Source organism: Salmo trutta, chromosome 21 (assembly GCF_901001165.1).
Source record: "Salmo trutta chromosome 21, fSalTru1.1, whole genome shotgun sequence".
In the NCBI taxonomy this organism is placed as follows: Eukaryota; Metazoa; Chordata; class Actinopteri; order Salmoniformes; family Salmonidae; genus Salmo; species Salmo trutta.
Genome location: NC_042977.1, coordinates 36,746,332 through 36,769,689, shown reverse-complemented (window position 1 = coordinate 36,769,689; position 23,358 = coordinate 36,746,332). Strand labels below are relative to the sequence as shown.

The 23,358-nt window shown below is 41.6% G+C and overlaps 1 protein-coding gene, 1 long non-coding RNA gene and 1 other non-coding gene across 3 annotated transcripts; 1 reads left to right on the top strand and 2 right to left on the bottom strand.

The window, feature by feature from the left end:
* Positions 1-8,941: 8,941 nt before the first annotated feature.
* Positions 8,942-15,750, bottom strand: LOC115157341 (uncharacterized). The gene is made up of 10 exons (XM_029705517.1): positions 15,620-15,750; positions 13,743-13,825; positions 13,495-13,664; positions 13,332-13,413; positions 13,147-13,252; positions 12,568-12,934; positions 12,325-12,463; positions 11,983-12,094; positions 9,950-10,025; positions 8,942-9,837 (listed from the first exon to the last, which is right to left on the bottom strand). Exons 2-10 carry the CDS (start codon positions 13,816-13,818, stop codon positions 9,748-9,750), a joined length of 1,218 nt encoding a protein of 405 aa, XP_029561377.1. The 5' UTR covers positions 13,819-13,825; positions 15,620-15,750; the 3' UTR covers positions 8,942-9,747.
* Positions 15,751-15,771: 21 nt separating this feature from the next.
* On the top strand, positions 15,772-22,782 carry LOC115157342 (uncharacterized). The gene is made up of 2 exons (XR_003868421.1): positions 15,772-16,000; positions 22,462-22,782. It is a non-coding gene; the product is annotated as an uncharacterized LOC115157342 (long non-coding RNA).
* On the bottom strand, positions 20,557-20,628 carry trnae-cuc (transfer RNA glutamic acid (anticodon CUC)). The gene has a single exon. It is a non-coding gene; the product is annotated as a tRNA-Glu (tRNA).
* Positions 22,783-23,358: the final 576 nt, after the last annotated feature.

Below are 23,358 nucleotides of genomic sequence, written 5' to 3'. Positions count from 1 at the left end.
TCTGGCAGTTTAATCTCCCATTCAGAGGACCCCAACTTTTGTTAGTGTCTTATTAATCAAGGTCAAGCCAAATACTTATTACCACATCAACTTCAGCCTATCAGTGGCCTTGATTCCTGGGACTTCAGTTTCAGTTAGTCTATGACCCCAGCACGCTGTGTGGTCAAAAACGTGCTTTCCTCATCCTGATGAGCACTTCTACAGTTTTCCCTCCTGCTGAACTTTTCCTCCAGTGGACTGAATCCCTGTATGTCTGATGTTTAATTGTGTGGGCATCTAAACCTAAGTGCCTTGAGATCTGTGTCATATTATTTGGATCTAAGTTTTTTGGGGTATTATGTATAATTACCGTTGCGCTTGTTAGCTAGCTCGCCCTCCCGTCAGCGTTAGCACTACTGATTGTATTTGCATTGAAATGCATAAGCCATTTAGCATGACTGTTAGCAATTAGCCATTTATTAGCATTGCTCATTTATGGTGCTAGGCTATTTTCTATTCTATATATATCACGCATGCTCATTATAATTATATTATGTATACATTTCCACATTACTATAATGTTTATTTGACCACATTTGCCTGAGTTTCATGTGTACAAGTCCAACAGGCTGTTTAGTCTATTTCCCAGTGGTGGAAAAAGTACCCAAGGGTCATATTTGAGTAAAAGTAAAGACCCCTTAAAGAACATGACTCAAGTAAAAGTGAAAGTCACCCAGTAAAAACATACTTGAGTAAAAGTCTAAAAGGATTTGGTTTTAAATATACTTAAGTATCAAAAGTACATGTAATTGCTAAAATATACTCAAAAGTAAAATTATAAATCATTTCAAATTCCTTATATTAAGCAAACCAGACGGCACCATTTTCTTATTTTTAAGATGTACGGATAGCCAGGGGCACACTCCAACAAACAAAGCATTTGCTTTAGCGAGTCCGCCAGATCAGAGCCAGTAGGAATGACCAGGGATGTTCTCTTGATAAGAGCAGGAATTGGACTATGTTCCTGTTCTGCTAAGCATAAAAAATTGAACGAGTACTTTTGGGTGTCAGGGAAAATGTATGGAGTAAAAAGTACATTATTTTCTTTAGGAAATCAGTGGAGTAAAAGTAAAAGTTGTGAAAAATATAAATAGTAAAGTATAGATACCTCCAAAAATGACTTAAGCAGTATTTTAAAGTATTTTTACATAAGTATTGTACACCACTACTATTGCCATGTGACTAGGCCTTATGCCTGCTGTAGTGTTTAGCCCTTGCTGTTAAATACTTACCTGTGCTAGCTTATACAGCAATGTCATTCATATTATAGCAGTGCTATAGCCTAAGTTTTCTTTCTCCTCTTTCCTTTCAGAACCATAGTTAATGTCAGCTCTCACTGGTGTCGTGACTTGACTTTAATCTGAAGATGGTTATTTATTTAATTACCTAAATATGTTTCATTGTTACCCGATTAAATTAATCATGTAACAATTACCTAACTATGATCTGGGGCACCACGGGAATGGTCCTTTAAAGAGTTACCATTTCCCGAATTAAACTCTGAAGGTCTTTACCTCCTTTACCTATCTTTACCTATCATATCTATAAACAGTCAACTTATTAATCATAACCTCGTATCATATCATCATTCTGAACAGCTGTAACCTCCTTGCATCTGCAAAAACCTAAGCCTTACTTATGATTCAGTACTACACAAATTGGTTTAATTATTTATTTTCTAGCTAATTAAATGGTAACATCGGATAAACATATTGTCACGTCTACTCCCGCTCCCCCTCTCCGGCCCTCGACGTCGCCGGGTTTACTTATCACAGCCTCTGACAACCATCATTACGCACACCTGTGCCTCATTATGAGACTCACCTGGACCATCACTTCACTGATTACATAGTTGTCTTTGTCATAGCTTGATAATTGTGTAGTTTAGAGTAATTATCGAGGTTAGCTAGCCAGCTATTGTCGTCCCCCGCGACGCCATTTTTCCAAACCTAGCCAACTATTACCGACGAGCAGCATTGTAGAAACTAAATACATTACAAAGGAACGTCTTGATTAGTGTTATGTTAGCTAGCTACATAGTTGCTTTTGTATCATGACAAGGTGTAGTACTGAAACTATCGAGGTTACCTAGCCAGCTACACGTTCAAACAAAGTCAACACTGCTAGCTAGCCTACTCCACCAGCCAGCAGTACTGCATCATTTTCGTCATTTTAGTCAATAAGATTTTTGCAGCGTAAGCTTAACTTTCTGAACATTCGAGACGTGTAGTCCACTTGTCATTCCAATCTCCTTTGCATTAGCGTAGCCTCTTCTGTAGCTTGTCAACTATGTGTCTGTCTATCCCTGTTCTCTCCCCTCTGCACAGGCCATACAAACGCTTCACACCGCGTGGCCACTGCCACTCTAACCTGGCGGTCCCAGCGCGCACGACCCACGTGGAGTTCCAGGTCTCCGGCAGCCTCTGGAACTGCCGGTCTGCGGCCAACAAGGCTGAGTTCATCTCAGCCTATGCTACCCTCCAGTCCCTAGACTTCCTGGCGCTGGCGGAAACATGGATCATGGAAACATGGACTTCCTGGCGGAAACATGGATCACCACAGATAACACTGCTACTCCTACTGCTCTCTCCTCGTCTGCCCACGTGTTCTCGCATACCCCTAGAGCATCGAGCCAGCAGGGTGGTGGCACTGGAATCCTCATCTCTCCCAAGTGGACATTCTCTCTTTCTCTCCTGACCCATCTGTCTATCTCCTCATTTGAATTCCATGCTGTCACAGTTACCAGCCCTTTCAAGCTTAACATCCTTATCATTTATCGCCCTCCAGGTTCCCTTGGAGAGTTCATCAATGAGCTTGACGCCTTGATAAGTTCCTTTCCTGAGGATGGCTCACCTCTCACAGTTCTGGGTGACTTTAACCTCCCCACGTCTACCTTTGACTCATTCCTCTCTGCCTCCTTCTTTCCACTCCTCTCCTCTTTTGACCTCACCCTCTCACCTTCCCCCCTACTCACAAGGCAGGCAATACGCTTGACCTCATCTTTACTAGATGCTGTTCTTCCACTAATCTCAATGCAACTCCCCTCCAAGTCTCCGACCACTACCTTGTATCCTTTTCCCTCTCGCTCTCATCCAACACTTCTCACTCTGCCCCTACTCGGATGGTATTGCGCCGTCCCAACCTTCGCTCTCTCTCTCCTGCTACTCTCTCCTCTTCCATCCTATCATCTCTTCCCTCTGCTCAAACCTTCTCCAACCTATCTCCTGATTCTGCCACCTCAACCCTCCTCTCCTCCCTTTCTGCATCCTTTGACTCTCTATGTCCCCTATCCTCCAGGCCGGCTCGGTCCTCCCCTCCTGCTCCGTGGCTCGACGACTCATTGCGAGCTCACAGAACAGGGCTCCGGGCAGCCGAGCGGAAATGGAGGAAAACTCGCCTCCCTGCGGACCTGGCATCCTTTAAATCCCTCCTCTCTACATTTTCCTCTTCTGTCTCTGCTGCTAAAGCCACTTTCTACCACTCTAAATTCCAAGCATCTGCCTCTAACCCTAGGAAGCTCTTTGCCACCTTCTCCTCCCTCCTGAATCCTCCTCCCCCTCCCCCCCTCCTCCCTCTCTGCGGATGACTTCGTCAACCATTTTGAAAAGAAGGTCGACGACATCCGATCCTCGTTTGCTAAGTCAAACGACACCGCTGGTCCTGCTCACACTGCCCTACCCTGTGCTTTGACCTCTTTCTCCCCTCTCTCTCCAGATGAAATCTCGCGTCTTGTGACGGCCGGCCGCCCAACAACCTGCCCGCTTGACCCTATCCCCTCCTCTCTTCTCCAGGCCATTTCCGGAGACCTTCTCCCCTACCTCACCTCACTCATCAACTCATCTTTGACCGCTGGCTACGTCCCTTCCGTCTTCAAGAGAGCGAGAGTTGCACCCCTTCTGAAAAAACCTACACTCGATCCCTCCGATGTCAACAACTACAGACCAGTATCCCTTCTTTCTTTTCTCTCCAAAACTCTTGAACGTGCCGTCCTTGGCCAGCTCTCCTGCTATCTCTCTCAGAATGACCTTCTTGATCCTAATCAGTCAGGTTTCAAGACTGGGCATTCAACTGAGACTGCTCTTCTCTGCGTCACGGAGGCTCTCCGCACTGCTAAAGCTAACTCTCTCTCCTCTGCTCTCATCCTTCTAGACCTATCTGCTGCCTTTGATACTGTGAACCATCAGATCCTCCTCTCCACCCTCTCCGAGCTGGGCATCTCCGGCGCGGCCCACGCTTGGATTGCGTCCTACCTGACAGGTCGCTCCTACCAGGTGGCGTGGCGAGAATCTGTCTCCGCACCACGTGCTCTCACCACTGGTGTCCCCCAGGGCTCTGTTCTAGGCCCTCTCCTATTCTCGCTTTACACCAAGTCACTTGGCTCTGTCATATCCTCACATGGTCTCTCCTACCATTGCTATGCAGACGACACACAATTAATCTTCTCCTTTCCCCCTTCTGATAACCAGGTGGCGAATCGCATCTCTTTATGTCTGGCAGACATATCAGTGTGGATGACGGATCACCACCTCAAGCTGAACCTCGGCAAGACGGAGATGCTCTTCCTCCCGGGGAAGGACTGCCCGTTCCATGATCTCGCCATCATGGTTGACAACTCCCTTGTGTCCTCCTCCCAGAGTGCTAAGAACCTTGGCGTGACCCTGGACAACACCCTGTCGTTCTCCACTAACATCAAGGCGGTGACGCGATCCTGTAGGTTCATGCTCTACAACATTCGCAGAGTACGACCCTGCCTCACACAGGAAGCGGCGCAGGTCCTAATCCAGGCACTTGTCATCTCCCGTCTGGATTACTGCAACTCGCTGTTGGCTGGGCTCCCTGCCTGTGCTCTGGATAAGAGCGTCTGCTAAATGACTTAAATGTAATGTAAATGTAATATCTGTCACTCCCTTTGGTTCTTTCCCCAGGCAGTATTAGTTAGGTGTTTCATGTCCAGACTCTACTCTTGTTTTGTATCATTCCATGTTTATTGTATTATTAAACTCACCCCCTGTCCTTGCTTCTTGACTCCTAGCACCTCCGTTACGCATACACACTTAATACGTTAAAAACAGGTCCCTAGCGGACTGACAACAATATTGCTGCTTGTTACAAAGGACATGGAGAGGGTGAGAGAGAGACAGAGACATTAACATTGGTACATTTAGAAAATACTCTCAATTACAGTTATCCTATACTTTGCAAACGAACTGCCGCCCGCTTGCCGTGTATCTCTCTCGGAACCGGGCTGCCTTGGAGAGGGGGTTGGGCCTTTTCATGGCATGCTTGTAAGGCTCTGGTTGTCCAAAAATGGTTTCCCACAAGTCTTCTACTGTTGTTCTCTGCAGTTGTCCGGTATCCAGTGACTTGTCATGTAGTCCTGAACAGAACTACAGAGTTTATTCTCCTTCCATTTGCTCTGGAAGATGCTTCTTTGAAGATAGGCTAGCCAGCTGTGTCGATGGCTCCCAGTGGGGTGTTGAGAGTAGCGTAATACAATGGTTTGAACAAAATAGTAGAATGGTCCCACTTAAATTCACTTTCGAAGATACTTTACTTAGAACAGCTAATCAGCCGTACCAGTGATTTTCCGGGAGGTGAGTTTATCGTCTCTACCTCGTGTTGAGATTTTAAATGTAAAGCTGTAGCTCTACAGCTCTCTGGTCTAATATGTTAGTTCTTAACCCATAATTTTATACAGTTTGTTCAAAAGGATGGTTCCGTGAGGCTGACACACACTCTGACCTCAGTCAGGGGCGTAGCTTGTCACTGTGCAACATTTATGTAAAAACAATATCTCGTATGGCTCCTAAAATCATGTCCCTCTCAAAAACACTTTAATAATTGTTCATATTTCATGCATAATGCATAGGATGGAGACTTCATACATTTAGTGGGTATACTTTCCAAGTTACAGTATTTCCTTTGTTATTTTGTGATGTCATTTAAAATGTTACAAACTAAATGACATTAGTGTTCAATAGATCCCCTCTGACCATTCCCCACATTCTATGTTAGAAATATTGTTCCAGAATTCATTTTAGAGCGTGTTAGAGTTTCAGCTGGAATAGGTCTGTGGAAACAAAATACATTCCTCTGGTGAACATTGGAGAGGGAGAGCTGAATGTTCTGTCCTTGTTTTACAACAGGGCATGAGTTGTTAACCCCTACCAGTCCCCCCCCCCCCTGCAGGTGAGAGGGGGTCTGGTTGAAGTCATTAATTGCAAACCTGATTTATTTGGAGCCTCACAGGACAGTCATGACACTGGACATGATTCTCAGTTATCTGAACCATGAGTGGTTAGATGTGTGTGCGATGTGTGTGTGAATGTGGATATCTTCTTCCATTAAACTCCTCTTAACCTGGACATCCGCCTTATTCTTGTTCTGACCTGACATTGCTACAGGCTTTAAGCCAGCACCTAATGTTTCTTATTATATTCATGGTCCTTTGATTCTCTACAACCCTTCCCCTATATTTCACACTGCTACACCTGGCTATCAGCGGAGCTTTGTCTGGAAGTGAAACAGTTCATTCAGCCTCATTTACTGCCTTTTAAAAAAACATACCTGATATGGCTGACTTGCTTAAACAAATGTGGTTTCTACTGACAATTGAGATGTACAAACTATGGCATAAGGGGACAACGAGCAAATAAGAGGCAATTCGTAATTTCGATTAAGACAATAATGAGCGAGCTAAGACGGACGTAGTCAATATATTTATTTGTTCAGCACTTTTGAAATGTACAGCGACAGAATTCAGAACATGGGCTGTTCTTACAGTATTCTCCCTGTACACCAAGTCAGAACTGTAGGATAAATAAAAGGGGCATATAATCAGACAATGAAGACTCTTACAATATTCAATGATGGCATTTCTCTAAAACAGGCTATAGGCTACATGTGTACCACCAGGTCAGAACAGTATGCTAAGTTATGAGGGGAAAGTGTGAGGCACATGGGCTACAAACAGCTTACTACACAACGTACACTTACTATTTCTTTCTTAGCTACAATATACATATCTCCCTGGCATATTACATCATTTATGCAGCAGCATACAATACATTTTTGGACTCACCTTGTTGTGCTGTGCTCACATGAACAAAGGTCCTTCGTGGGCAAATTTTGCCATCAAACTTTGTCATCAAAGTCTGTCATTCTCTGGATTTATGGTGCTTTCAAGACAGCTAGGAACTCGGAGAAAAACAAGGTTGAATCATGACGTCAGTGATCTTCAGGTCGGAGCTCTAGAAAGAGGCCAGACTGTCCAACTTGGAATTACAAGTTGGATGACCGTTCAAAAGGTATTTTTTCAGTCGCTCTTTTTTTTCCGAGTTCCCAGTTGTCTTGAAGTCACTGAAGTCTGAGATTTCCCAATTCCGAGTTTCCAGTTGATTTGAAAGCGGCAGAAGCCATGCTGGATTGACAGGATGGCCAATGTTGAATGTTTATCCTTTTAAGCCTTAAGCCAGCACCTAATTGTAAAGATGGGGAGAGGTCTAGCCGCAATAAAGAGATGCTCTGCTTTTTTGACACCACACTCCAAAAAGCAAGTTCTGCAGGCTCTAGTTTTGTCTAATCTTGATTATTGTCCAGTCGTGTGGTCCAGTGCTGCAAGGAAAGACCTACAGTAGTTAAGCTGCAGCTGGCCCAGAACAGAGTGGCACGTTTTGCTCTTAATTGTAATCAGAGGGATAATATTAATACTATGCATGCCAGTCTCTCTTGGCTAAGAGTTGAGGAGAGACTGACTGCATCACTTCTTCTTTTTATAAGTAACATTAATGTGTTGAAATCCCAAATTGTTTGCATAGTCAACTTATACCTCTGACACACACACTTATCCCACCAGACATGCCAACAGGGGTCTTTTCATAGTCCCCAAATCCAGAACAAATTCAAGAAAACTTGTGGGCATTATATAGAGCCCTTATTGCATGGAACTTCCTTCCATCTAATATTGCTCAAACAGCAAACTTGGTTTAAAAAAACCAGATAAAGCAACTCCTCGCGGCACAACGCCTCTCCCCTATTTGACCTAGATAGTTTGTGTGTATGCATTGATATGTAGGCTACGTGTGCCTTTTTAAAAATGTATGTAGTTCTGTCCTTGAGCTGTTCTTGTCTTATTATGTTCTGTCTTACTGTATGTCATTCTGTATTATGTTTCATGTTTTGTGTGGACCCCAGGAAGAGTAGCTGCTGCTTTTGCAACAGCTAATGGGGATCCTAATAAAATACCAAATACCAAATAAGCTTGGAAAAGCGACCCTTAAACCCACCCCACTGAATAGCAGGGTAGTGATTGCTTTGCAATGTTTTTAGTTAGCCACTGATTCCTTTCAAACCACTCATTGTTGAATTTGGAATTTCCAACTTCTTGTATAATGTTTATGTCCAATGACCGATGAGCACTTTGACCGATGAGCACTAGATACGTTTTATCTATAATTTCTCTTCATAATTTCTCTTCCCATGACAAGGATTGAAAAGGATTTGCCTGTAGATTGCCGACTACATTCATGATCATGACTGCTAGCTTGCTAGCTAAGATTTAGAAAGTATGATGTTGACATGATCCGTCCAATCAAAGCTATGGTAGATATAACATGATTTGATATCATTTTATCTGTGGCCAATGACCTTTAGCCTTATTGGATGGGCACTTCTAATGTAACTCTATGGCAGCACCCAAGGGGCTTGAATTTTGCCATGACGTAGTGTCCCCATGAGTGACAGAACACTGAGTCATACTTTCAAGGCGCAACAAAAGAACATTACCAACCCCTACGCTCAGTATTTTCCGCTGGCTGCCCCACCACCACAGAAAGCACAGAGCTAAGTTGAAACACCTGCATTTTGGAGCTGCCTTACTCAAGAAAGCAAAAAAAAGACCATGTTCGTATGAAGCTTTATTAACTCAATCATTTTTTTCAAACTGATATGTGACACATATTAATGACAAAATAACATGCAAAACAGGCCACCCCTGCTAAACAGGTGGGACTCAAAAACTGCCCTTAATGACAGGTCGCCACTGCCTCCACTACACTACTTTGATACGCATCTATAGGGATTAAGTGAGTATAGGCAATGCCCACTGAAAAAAATGAGTATACGGTTTATACCTGCGTATACTCCACTACACTACTGTCCCTTTGTGTTTTACTAAAAGTGCACTCTCCTACATGAGTGTCTGGTATTACGGTTGCTGTCCTTTCAGAATCACCAACCTGTCACACACTGAAGTCCTTTAGGTTCACCACTGCGCAAACATGTCTACAATAGATAAAGGTTGTTAAGTTAGATAAAGGTTGTTAAAGAAAGGAGTGTATATGTTTGAGTTTTTTTACTCCGCTGGTCTAGGGAAGAAATTACGAGTCCTCGCTGTCCGAGACCGAGTCAAGACCGAGTACGAAAGTAGCTGACACCAAGACAAGACCAATATGTGGTCTCAAGACTGGACTGGTCTCGGTCTCGAGTACTACAACACTGGTAGAAGCTGAGCACAGAACAATTCATTGAGTAGACACTAATAAGCATGTAAGAACAATGCATGTCAATAAGTAGCGTCCACTCTTGAAAGGATTGGATAGGTATTAACAAATGGTAATGACTGCATCTGCTAAGGGGATCCTCCTTACAGATCAGCCCTTACAGAGTCTAGGGGATAAGGATGATTGGGCTTTAAACAGGCCATCTTGTTTAACTGGCCAAATTCACAGGTGTTTCCTTAGCTTCTTCCACCACTGTGATCTCCTCAACAAATTTGGACTGCAGGGCCTGAGGGACAAACTGTACAAACCGAAGGGAGAAAAGTTTTGTTTTAGCTCCACGAGAGGGGTTATGATATGATAGTAAACATAACAAATGTTTCTTTGCTGTGTGTGTGTGTTTGTTTATTCACCTGAAACTGGTCGTCTCTCTCCAAGAGGTGTTTAATCTTCAGTGGGGGACCAGGGATGTGGGGAAACAGACGTTCCCTGAAAACACAGTCACATGGACGCACACACACACACAGACACACACACACACACACACACACACACATACACACACACACACACACACACACACACACACACACACAGTCAGCAGCCAGGGAATAACACCACTAATACCATAGCCACAGCCGGCCCGCTCATTAGGCAGGATTAGGTGCGGCATTTTCGGAGCTAAACTGACCAAGACACACCTCCAACAACAACACTTAAAACCTCACATAATTCTGCCCGAAAACGACAATTTCTCTCAACCAGTGGCATATGGGCTTTTTAAGTGAGCGCTGATGCCGCCCTGTGATAAGCGGTGCCGACTTTGTCAAAGGCAGGGGTGCAAAATGTTTAGCTTGTCCATTCCCAGCATGCCTCTCCAGGGTGCTGTTGGAGAGACAAATCGGTGCGGTGCTCTACCAACGTTGCATCAAAACAATTATCTAATGTAAATAATTCAGCAGATATGGGATATGGTAGAAAGAGTATGTGGCCTTTTCTGTAGCCTACAGGCTGGAGATAAAATGTATGACAATGTAATGAGACGGACACTTTATACATCATGCAGGTTTCTCCGATAAAATAACCTAACCTAAATGGCACTCAATCAAAGAAAAAAATGTGCTGTCATGTTAACAAACAACATATCCTTAAAATAGGACAGGTCAAAGTACAATGGACAGCATGGAATGGACAATCACAACTGTTGTCCAGGAGTTTCACCCCATTGTCATGATCAGTGGTTTCAAGTGTGTATCCGTCAATTTTTGACAAGCTGATCATAGCGAAAAATAAAATACTTCTGCATTTTCCGCTGTGTAAATACATTGCGAATAGGCTCACGATAACTCTGATAAAGTTGGGTAGCTGATATTCAGAGTTTAAAAAGCCAAATTGATTAGTCACGGGAATCAGGACTAATAAAGTCAATACAACGGCCTGTTTTACAAACAGTGGGCCTACCACATGGATGGGCATTCATAAAATTCCATTGGGGCTGACATGGTAGGCTACACCCCTGTAAGCACGAGCCAAATTCTTTTGGATGTCTTATTTTGGTCCTATCCAGACGTCTTTTTTTGGTGTTTTACAAACGGTAGGCTTACCACATAGATTGGCATTCATAAAATAATATTTCAGGCAACACTAGGCTACACCTCAATAAGCACGGACCGACGCCGACGGTTCAGATTGGTTCAGATTTGGTGCGCTCCAGACAGGTCTTGATTTCAACGTCCACAGACATTGAAATCAATCAGATTTTGTCCGGTCTGGAAGAGCCTTGATCTATAAATGACATATTTTCAACGTTCATTCAGAACCGAAAATGAACCTGATTTCAATGTCCGGAAAATATGTATTTTAAACATACGGAAAATACATTTTCACCTTTTCACCTTTCATTTTTTTGGGTGGGGGTACTGTGTCAGTTACTGTGCAATCACTGAATCATTTGTGTTTTTCCCCTTTCTCTCATTTTCTAAGAATAAAAGGTGTTTTCCGCCTCTCGTTTGAAGGAAGTTCAGTTTCAGAGTGAAAATGTGTGTGGTCTGTGGTCAGAGACTAAAACCAAACACATCAACACTTATTCCATGAATACTTATTCTATTAATCTAGTCATCTTTTCTCTTTGTTTATCTTTCTCTGTTTGTCTGTTTCTCTGTCTGTATGTCTGTTTCTCTGTCTGTTTGTTTCTCTCTCTGTCGGTCTGTCTTTCTCTCTGTCTGTCTGTTTCTCTTTTTCTCTCTCTCTCTTGTAAATGTATCTGTGTTTCTCTCTGTTCTCTCCTCTCTCAATTTCCTTCTCTCTCCATCTCTCACTTTCTCTCTCAATTTCTGTATCTTTCTCACTCCTGTCAATTTCTCAGTGTTTCACCTTTGGACTCTCCATTTCTCTCTCTCTCTCTCTCCCTCCATCTGAATAAAATTCCATGAACCCAACAGAATACCTCTGGAGTCGAATCAGCAGCAGCAGAGACAGGAGGATCATTGGTATTCCCAGAGCGATGCCAACGACCACCAGAGAGTTCAGCTGATTGGGAGATTCAAACGGGGCCACCTCTGACACACACACACACACACACACACACACACCCACACAATGGTGTAAATATAACAAGCAGATGGAAAAAGAGAGTGAAATGTGTTTTTTAGCACTGTAAAGCATTCAGTGGTTCTCACATATTTTATTATTTTGATATTTTCTATGTTACTGTCATTGTTTTTGCTTCAGTTAGCACTTTGAGTTTGACAAGCAGATATGATTACAATATTGATGACTGCAGACTCACTGGTGGTGTTGCTCCAGCTGCTCCAGTGTTGAGATCCTCTGCAGCTACTACTCTTCCTCACCCTCATCTTCACATCGTATGAATGTGTGGGGTCTGCGTTGGTCTCATTGTATGTCACTCCCCCCTTAAAGTCCCTCACCTTACAATACACATATACACACAGCCTCTTAACAAACAGGGCCACTGCTAAACACACACACACACACACAACTGTCTCTCTCTCTCTTTCTCTGGTAGAATTACCTGGTCATTGATCTGTAGCTGGTAGTGGAAGCAGCTGGATTTGGTTTTTAACCGGGTGGACGGGAGACCCCACTGCACCAGCAGAGCCCCCTCTCTGACCCAGGCTGGGTTGATGTTGGGGGGCGGGCACAGCACATCAATATCATAGGTCTGGTATTTATGGGTGTAGATGCCCCACACGTCAGAGCATGACACGTTGAAAGTCAGGATCACCGAGGTGGCGTTGTTGTCCACACTGCCTTGGCACCCAGCAGACACATGTCCAACCACACGGTCAGCCTTACCAGTCCCTCCCTGGGCTCCTTGGCCTCCTATGGCCTCAGTGACACAGTCCACACTGGAGATTCTCTTAGTTTTCTTACACACACTGATATTCAAACATACACACACACACCCACACACACAGCAGCGCTTAAAGCAAGCACCTTGATTGAGGATTGGTGTCATGTACTAAAATGAGATTCACATTTTATTATACAGTAAAATGTATTTACACAGTAATAACCTATGAATTGACAAGATTGTACTATTACTATCGTTAATACTTTTATTTTCTTGGATATTGTTGGAAGGGCTTACAAGACGGAGGCATAGTATTGGCTGTAGTTAGGGAGACCGTGGAAATTCCAGGAGCAGTTGAGTTGATTGGTAGGGTAGATAAGACAGTGGGCCTGTTCACCTGGAGCTACAGACAAGATTCAGTGTGTGTGCATGCGTGTGCACCTGTGTGAGTGTGTCTCTGTGTCTTTGTGCATGTGTCTTACTGTCTGATAAGTTGCAAGTCTTTTTGTAGTCCTCTCCCTGAATCAGCTGCATAACACCATTAGAATCCCTCTGGTACACCCTCTGAGAGAAAGAAAGAAAGAAAGAGAATCTGTAAATCTGAGCTGTTTTAAGACAGGCCTCAGACTATCATAAGGCTCTCACCTTATCAAACTCGTCATCCTGACAGGGGTCTGAGGGAAGTGGTTCTTGTTCTTCTTCTAGCCTCTGGTGTGTGTGTGTATCAAGGCTTTGGGTCTCAACTGGTCCTAAAGTAACTGTCTCAGCCGTCGGGTCTGTGCTCCTAGAGACACTTGGCTCAGTCGTTTGAGATACTGTCAGACACAGAACTCAGTTAGGCAGGGTAAACACATTGAAGATAGATATCGATCAAACACACATTCATCACTTACCTCTCTCTGTACTCCCAAGGGAATGCAGTGCCACAGCACAGACCCAGAGCAGTGTGAACACCAAACATTGCACCATTGCAAACCTGGGAGAGAAACACAGACACACAGACATAACATCCTGGTAAAAACATGACCACTTCAGCAGTTTCACATAGACCCTTATGAGCTTATATGGTCATACAGTTCGTTTTTTTATTGGTTTGGTGCTATTTTCACAAGTGTGAGGTGAATTTTCACAACTCATAGTGCAAAACCCCAAACTGGTAACATTTGTAACGCAGCAAGTCTCATATTGGTTTTTCCCTGTGCATTCATTTTTTTTGAAGACCTCTTTCATCACACAACCATTGATCCAAAATTGTTCAGATATAATTACACCATAGGTGTACTGTAATCAAATTAAACAAATTAAATAAACATAATGTTTAGCAGGCAGTAGTTTGCATTAAGCCGATCTTGAGCTTTTGGCCATAGGTTCTCATCGACATTGCATTAAATGTCCTCATTATTCACACACCTGGTGGAAAATCTTTTGGAGGAGGGTGGTATGCTCATGAGGATGGCAATCATACATCTTCACCTGTATTGTATTGTATTTGACAGTATTTTATTGTAATCTTGTATTGTATTTTACAGTATTGTATTGTACTTATGTATTGTAGTGGTCTTGTATGTGGCTCAGTTCATAAGAGCATGGTACTAGCAACACCAGAATTGTAAACTTGATTCCCACTTGGGTCACATATGAAAATGTGTGTCACTTTGTATAAAAGCGTCTGCTATGTGAATGGGACATACTACGGTATTACAGTACTGTATCAAAAAGACCCCAGCAACTTCCTTTTGGATGCAGGTTTACTGTATAGGGGATGCATTTGTTACATACAGTATATTATTTTCAATATCAGATTATTATTTTTATATGTTTTTTACTTTGAAGTAAAATCATAATAGTCATAATCATAATAGTACATTACAGTATATATCATACTTTATATGTTTCTACTTTAGACATACATTTTCATTATGTAGTTATCAACATCTTTAGTAGGAAAACCAGTTTAAAATCTATAGGTTTAACAAATCGTAAAGTGATTATCAATTAAGAGCAGAGAGATTAAGTAACAGTAAAATGTATTTAGCAAATGAGAAGAGAATCATATCAAAATTAATGTGAGCATTGCATTGTGAAAGGCAACTACTTTATATGAACATGTATTGCAATGTGAAACATATTTCTAGATAAAACACTGATTAATTTTGGTGAAAAGGTGAATGTATGATTTTGTGTGTTGTACTTAGTCAATTAAAAATGTGCTTAGAGTTTTGAATTTTGTACCAAGAGTTGTGAAAATGTATCACATTATTGTGAAAATTGCACCAAAGCAATTGAAAAAAAAAATGTAACTGTCCTTCTACATCACGGATGGGCAACAACTCAAGACACATTAGGACTTCAAAATTCAACAGAGGGCCACATATTTAGTATTTTTTGTTCTACATACTTTCCATCAGGTTTTAGACATTCTAATGTAGCCTGGAGTAGTATTTTTAATCATGTCATTCCCTGGGCTTTATAGCTGCTGTAGAGGTTTTCTGAGGTATACATCTAGGACCAGCTTAACAACATCAAATCCTCACTATATCCATTAGGTGGGTACCTACCAGACTGATCTTAGATCAGTGTCTAGGGGTAACTGTATTATATACTCCTGGGTTTAAGATAGTTGAGAAACACAAATACTAAATTGGCCCCTTAACATTGGACACGTCAAAAGTTCAAAGCACAAAAAATGTGTTTGTCTTAAGTTTTAATAAAGAGGTAGGAAAGAGGTTAAACATTTTGGTCTCATTATATCAGGATAAAAGTAACATACCGCTTGTGTTTCGCTGAATATACTCCTTGGTTTGGGCTTGATGCCGTTAAGTGTCAGAAGAAAGCGTGTTGACACACACTGTGACGGCATGGGGAGGTAAAAGTGACACTTAACATTACTGGAAGTCTGACACACAGGAAACTACAGCAGCCACTCAGGGCCTTTCTTCCTCTCCTTGAAGTAGGCCAAGCCTACTAACTGCTCTGACATGATAGGAAAGGGGAAGGGGATGCCTAGTCAGTTGCACAACTGAATGCATTCAACCAAAGTGTGTCTTCCACATTTAACCCAATCCTCGACCTATGGTATTCATACTTTTTTCACCAAGATCCATAATGTAGCCTACGTAGCCCTTTGCTTTCACCTATCCAGCTATATCAGGTCAGTGGCTAATGGCTTCTTCAAGGAAGGGAGGAAGAAGGATGCAAAATGACCTTAGGGGAATTCAGCCAGGTGGATATGATCTCAGATATGATCAATAGCAATGCTTGTTTTAAATTCAATACAAGTGGGGTGATGTGCCTATTTATTGGTCTGACAAGAGAAAATCTAAACTATTGGTATTAAACTATTGTTACTAAGTCCTTGTTCTTGTAGTACTATATCCTGTTCCTTTTTTCTTGTAGTACTGTTATTAGTACTGTTATTTGAGTGAATTCAGAAAAAGTGGGACACTTTTTGCATTTCTTTCTTCTGTAACATCTTCAGACATCTATCCAACATATAGTGCCTTCGGAAAGTATTCAGACCACTTCCCTTTTTCCACATTTTGTTACGTTACAGCCTTATTCTACAATTGATTAAATATAACTTTTTTCTCAGCAATCTACACACAATGCCCCACACTTGACAAAGTGAAAACAGGTTTTTAGACATTTTTTGCAAATGTAATAAACATTTAAAACAGAAATACCTTATTTACATAAATCACAGACAGAGTCACCAGCAAAACACCCCCACACCATAAGAATCTGATTTGTTTAAAAAAAAAATGTTACTACATGATTCCATATGTGTTATTTTATAGTGTTGATATATTCACTATTATTCAAGAATGTATAAAATAGTAAAATAAAGAAAAACCCTTGAATGAGTAGGTGTTCTAAAACTTTTGACCAGTAGTGTATATCAGGTACCACAGTTGACAGTGCATGTCAGAATAAAACCAAGCCATGAGGTCGAAGGAATTGTCTGTAGAGCTCCGAGACAGGATTGTGTCGAGTCACAGATCTGTGGAAGGGTACCAAAAAAATGTCTGCAGCATTGAAGGTCCCCAAGAATGCATTGGCCTCCATCATTCTTAAATGGAAGAAGTTTGGAACCACCATGACTCTTCCTAGAGCTGGCCGCCTGGCCAAACTGAGCAAATTGGGGGAGAAGGGCCTTTGTCAGGGAGATGACCAAGAGTTTGCCAAAAGGCACCTAAAGACTCTCAGACCATGAGAAACAAGATTATCTGGTCTGATGAAACCAAGATTGAACTCTTTGGCTTGAATGTCAAGCGTCACGTCTGGAGGAAACCTGGCACCATCCCTATGGTGAAGCATGGTGGTGCTGTGGGATGTTTTTCAACGGTAGGGACTGGGAGATTAGTCAGGATCGAGGCAAAGATGAACAGAGCAAAGTACAGAGAGATCCTTGATGAAAACCTGCTCCAGAGCGCTCAGGACCTCAGACTGGGGTGAAGGTTCACCTTCCAACAGGGCAACGACCCTAAGCACACAGCCAAGACAACGCAGGAGTGGCTTCAGGACAAGTGTCTGAATGTCCTTGAGTGGCCCAGCCAGAGTCCGGACTTGAACCCGATTAAACATCTCTGGAGAGACCTGAAAATAGCTGTGCAGCAACACTCCCCATCATCCAACCTGACAGAGCTTGAGAGGATCTGCAGAGAGGAATGGGAGAAACTCCCAAATACAGGTGTGCCAAGGATGTAGCGTCATACCCAAGAAGACTTGAGGCTGTAATCGCTGCCAAAGGTGCTTCCACAAAGTGCTGAGTAACAGGTCTGAATACTCATGTTAATGTAATTTCAGTTTTTTATTTTTAATACATCTGCAAACATTTCTATAAACCTGTTTTTGCTTTGTCATTATGGGGTATTGTGTGTAGATTGATGAGGGGGAAAAAACTATTTAAGCAATTTTAGAACAAGGCTGTAACGTAACAAAATGTGGAAAAAGTCAAAGGGTCTGAATACTTTCGGAATGCACTTTTAGCCCAACACATAATACATTTTTCTGAAATCCTCAGATGTTTCCTAATCACACAAAATGTAATTTAATTGTAATCGGGGTACAATTAAACCAGTAATTATGGTGTCCCAGTTTATCCAACCTACTGTCCCAGTCTACCAAATGCAAACTGAAAATATGTTGTTGCCTCATTGTATACAAATGGGTGTGTCATGCAGATTGTAATATATCAACATTAAATGTTTTTGTGATTAGGAAACATCTTGAGGATTTCAGAAATGTATCATGTGTTGGCCTAATATGTTGGATAGATGTTGAAAGAGTTTACAGAAGACATAAATGCAGAAAGTGTCCCACTTATTTGGTTTGTCCCCATAGGCGAACCCTTTTTGATGCTAGAATTAATATTATCTCCTGTGTATGGTTTACCTAAGGACCCTGTATGAATGGTTGTGCCTAGAATCAGCTATGAAGAGTTTTACCAATAACCATTTTATCATGGTTATTGTAGTCTGACCACAAAGACTACCTCAATGATCTAAACTAGAACAACCATCTCAGTAACGGGTCCAATAAGTAATTAGTGCATTTACCAACAGATTGGTTTAGTTAAAAAAAGATGTCTTATTTATCTTTGTGTAGCATAAAATGTATCAAGCAATCAATGTACATGCCAAAACAGATGTTAAAACAATTCTAAAAATCACCCGGCAGTAGAGCATGCTGGGAAATACTGTATGATACAGAGTTGAAGTCGGAAGTTTACATACACTTAGGTTGGAGTCATTAAAACTCGTTTTTCAACCACTCCACACATTTCTTGTTAACAAACTATAGTTTTGGCAAGTCGGTTAGGACATCTACTTTTTGCATGACACAAGTAATTTTTCCAACAATTGTTTACAGACAGATTATTTCACTTATAATTCACTGCATCACAATTCCAGTGGGTCAGAAGTTTACATACACTAAGTTGACTGTGTCTTTAAACAGCTTGGAAAATTCCAGAAAATTATTCCATGGCTTTAGAAGCTTCTGATAGGATAATTGACATAATTTGAGTCAATTGGAGGTGTACCTGTGGATGTATTTCAAGGCCTACCTTCAAACTCAGTGCCTCTTTTCTTGACATCATGGGAAAATCAAAAGAAATCAGCCAAGACCTCAGAAAAAAAATGGTAGACCTCCACAAGTCTGGTTCATCCTTGGGAGCAATTTCCAAACGCCTGAAGGTATCACGTTCATCTGTACAAACAATAGTATGCAAGAATAAACACCATGGGACCATGCAGCCGTCATACTGCTCAGGAAGGAGACTCGTTCTGTATCCTAGAGATGAATGTACTTTGGTGCGAAAAGTGCAAATCAATCCCAGAACAACAGCAAAGGACCTTGTGAAGATAATGGAGGAAACAGGTACAAAAGTATCTATATCCACAGTAAAACGAGTCCTATATCGACATAACCTGAAAGGCCGCTCAGCAAGGAAGAAGCCACCACTCCAAAACCTCCATAAAAAAGCCAGACTATGGTTTGCAACTGCACATGGGGACAAAGATTGTACTTTTTGAAGAAATGTTCCCTGGTCTGATGAAACCAAAATAGAACTGTTTGGCCATCATGCCCATCGTTATGTTTGGAGGAAAAAGGGGGAGGCTTGCAAGCCGAAGAACACCCTCCCAACCGTGAAGCACAGGGGTGGCAGCATCATGTTGTGGGGGTGCTTTGCTGCAGGAGGGACTGGTGCACTTCACAACATAGATGGCATCATGAGGAACGAAAAGTACATGGATATATTGAAGCAACATCTCAAGACATCAGTCAGGAAGTTAAAGCTTGGTCGCAAATGGGTCTTCCAAATGGACAATGACCCCAAGCATACTTCCAAAGTTGAGGCAAAATGGCTTAAGGACAACAAACTCAAGGTATTGGAGTGACCATCACAAAGCCCTGACCTCAATCCCATAGAAAATGTGTGGGCAGAATTGAAAAAGCGTGTGCGAGCAAAGAGGCCTACAAACCTGATTCAGTTACATCAGCTCTGTCAGGAGGAATGGGCCACAATTCACCCAACTTATTGTGGGAAGCTTGTGGAAGGCTACCCGAAACATTTGACCCAAGTTAAACAATTTAAAGGCAATGCTACCAAGCACTAATTGAGTGTATGTAAACTTCTGACCCACTGGGAATGTGATGAAAGAAATAAAAGCTGAAATAAATCATTCTCTCTACTATTATTCTGACATTTCATATTCTTAAAATAAAGTGGTGATCCTGACTGACCTAAGGCAGGGAATTTTACTAGGATTAAATGTCAGGAATTGTGAAAAACGGAGTTTAAATGTATTTGGCTAAGGTGTATGTAAACTTCCGACTTCAACTGTATGGTTCTATGTAGCAGCCCTCTTGTCTTCTAAAGAACCCTTCTTGCCTTACAAAGAATCATCAAAGAACCCTTTCTTCCAAAAACAGTTCTTAGGATGTTGAAGGTTCTAGGTAGAACCCTGTTCTTCCGCAATTAACAATTTTTTTCTAAGCGTTAACCCTAGGCTATAACATGCTGAAAAACACTGAAAAAAATATTTGTAACAAAGGGGTGTAACCAAACCTTCTAAACGTATCCATCAGCTTTCCCCAACGTTGAGGAATGCAAGCCTACGTGTTGTTTAATTATTACATGCAGGAAAATACTGTACTTTTGATTGAGTGCGCTGGATAGTGGATAAAATAGAAAAACACTTGTTCCCTGACCGGGAATCGAACCCGGGCCGCGGCGGTGAGAGCGCCGAATCCTAACCACTAGACCACCAGGGAATCCGTACAAATTATCGACAGTACATATTTTGTTGGTCATCAAGTCTATGTCAAGTTTGGTAAATTGCTAACAAAAGTCAATATTTGGCTTTTGCGAAGGGAACAGACAGGAGCGCGCGCGACCACTGAATTGTGTAATCAACCCAGTCAGCGAGCGAATCACTTTTAGTAAATCGTACTTCGCTATTACGTCGTCACTGTCAAGATTAATTTTTAACTTCCGCAAAACTTGCTTGTGTCAATTTACGAAAGTAGCTAACGTTAGCTATCTATCTAGGCTGCTACCCATGCTTGCACGTGCTAACGTTACTTAATACTGTACGTTTTACACTAACGTTAGCTATCTAAACGTATTATTATTGTTCATGTTGTTAAGTTAGCTACATAGCTAACTAGATAGTCTTCATTGTTCAACTTGTGGATTTGAGGAAAGCTTGTTACATTGTTACCAAAGAGACCTAGCTATGTGTTTGTTGCCTTCTCTTTGTAACGTTTGTATTCGAGAGGTAATAATTAAGTGTGGGGCGCAAGACCCCTGGAGGGAGTCTGAATAATTGCAAATGGCGTCCCATAGACTAGAATGCATGATGTACAGTATCTTAGAATCTCAATCATCCTCAAATAGGCTATCTATAACTTGTATTAGTCATTGCGCATACGACTAAGGTTAACCCAACTGGCCGGCTGATGGCGCTATTATGCCACCTACTACGGAGACCATGGACTGCGATGGCATAGCTCAAACTTCATCTGACAGTTCTACTACGGAAAAGCCAGAGACAGCGAGACACCTTACCTCAGATGACCAATCAAGCCATAAACTTTCTAATGACAGTCTATCTCATGATGTTGTTTTTCTAAATTACTAGTATTTTTTGTGTGCTTTGAAGCGCTTTGAGATTCTGTGAAAAGCGCTATATAAGTTGAAGAAATTATTATTATTATTATTAATTTTACATTGTTTGTCACATGCGTCCAACTGGAGTCTATGGCGCTATTATGCTTGCTTGTGTCCCTAGCAGGCGGTGGAAAATTGTGTTTTAGTAAGACATATTTTTCAATTTTTTGGAGGTGGTGCGACTCAACATTAAAGCTAGCTAAGGAGGAAATCTGTCCTTGCAGCCTGAATGGATGATGTTTTATACTGAACAAAAATATGAACACAATATGTTTTATTTTTTCACTCAACAAGCGAGGACTTTTGTATGGAGGTCGATGAGTCTAATTTGGTTAACAAAAAAAAGCATGGCTTATTTGCTACGTGTGGCTTATTTGACTGAATAGATGTTTCGTAATGATTAGGTTGATATAAGTAGGACACATGACATCACTGCAACAGAAAAAAAAAACTTTATTTCGGAGTTGTGCCTGGTCGTCACTATTTTCCACAAGCACAAAGTCATAAACCCCGCCTATTTCTAAAATGTATATTGTTAAAATGTGATTTTAAAACTAACCACACTGCTAACATTATGCCTAACCTTGTTAACATTATGCCTAACTTTAACTTTAAATGAAGACCAAAAAGCACATTTTTGTTTTCATGATTTTTTACGTGGTTGTGGTAACTAGTGGAAACCGTTGTGTCTGTTGTTCACCTGCATATCTGCCCTCTCATTGACTAGAATGGTCCCACCTGATCTTGCCTCCTCCCGACTGCATTCCATTTTTTAATACATTTATTTTGATTGTTAGAGCGGCCACGCAGAAACAAACTACGTAAAAGGAATTATTGCCGAGGTCACATCAGCATAAATTGGCTTGTCCATTGAGATGCATCTGGCACATTATGTTTCATATCATCAACATTCTCCTTGTCTTTCTCTCTTCAAGGTCCATCATGCAGACGCTGAGAAAGAAGAAGACTTTGTTAACGGAGATCCTGTGTGCGGACTCCGGCTACATCCTTCAGCATGTTCAGTAGGAGAGAACAGTGACTAAGCAGGACTACAAAAACCTAAACATCCCCAATCAGTCCGATGAGAAGAAAGCTTAAATTCTTGTTAATCTAACTGCACTGTCCAATTTACGGTATCTGTTACAGTGAAAGGATACCATGCTATTGTTTGAAGAGAGTGCACAGTTATGAACTTGAAAATGTATTAATAAACCAATTGGGCACATTTGGGTAGTCCTGATACAACATTTTCAACAGATATGCAATGGTTCATTGTATCAGTCTAAAACGTTGCACATACACTGCTGCCATCCTGTGGCCAAAATCTAAATTACGCCTGGGCTGAAATAATACATTATGGCCTTTCTCTTGCATTTCAAAGATGATGGTCCAAAAAAAAATAAACGCATGTTTTTTTCTTTGTATTATCTTTTACCAGATCTAATGTGTTAGATTTTCCTACATTAATTTAACATTTCCACAAACTTCAACATGTTTCCTTTCAAAAGGTATCAAGAATATGCTTCAGGTCCCGAGCTACAGGCAGTTAGATTTGGGTATGTCATTTTAGGTGAAAATTGAGAATAAAAGGGGGCGGATCCTTTTAACAAACATTTTACATTTTAGTAATTTAGCAGATGCTCTTATCCAGAGCGACTTACAGTAGTGAATGCATACATTTCATTTCGTGCATTTTTTTTGTACTGGCCCCCCCGTGGGAATCGAACCCACAACCCTGGCGTTGCACACACCATGCTGGCGTTGCAAACACCATGCTCTACCAACTGAGCCACAGGGAAGGCCAACCTAATGCAATGGCCAATCTATATGCT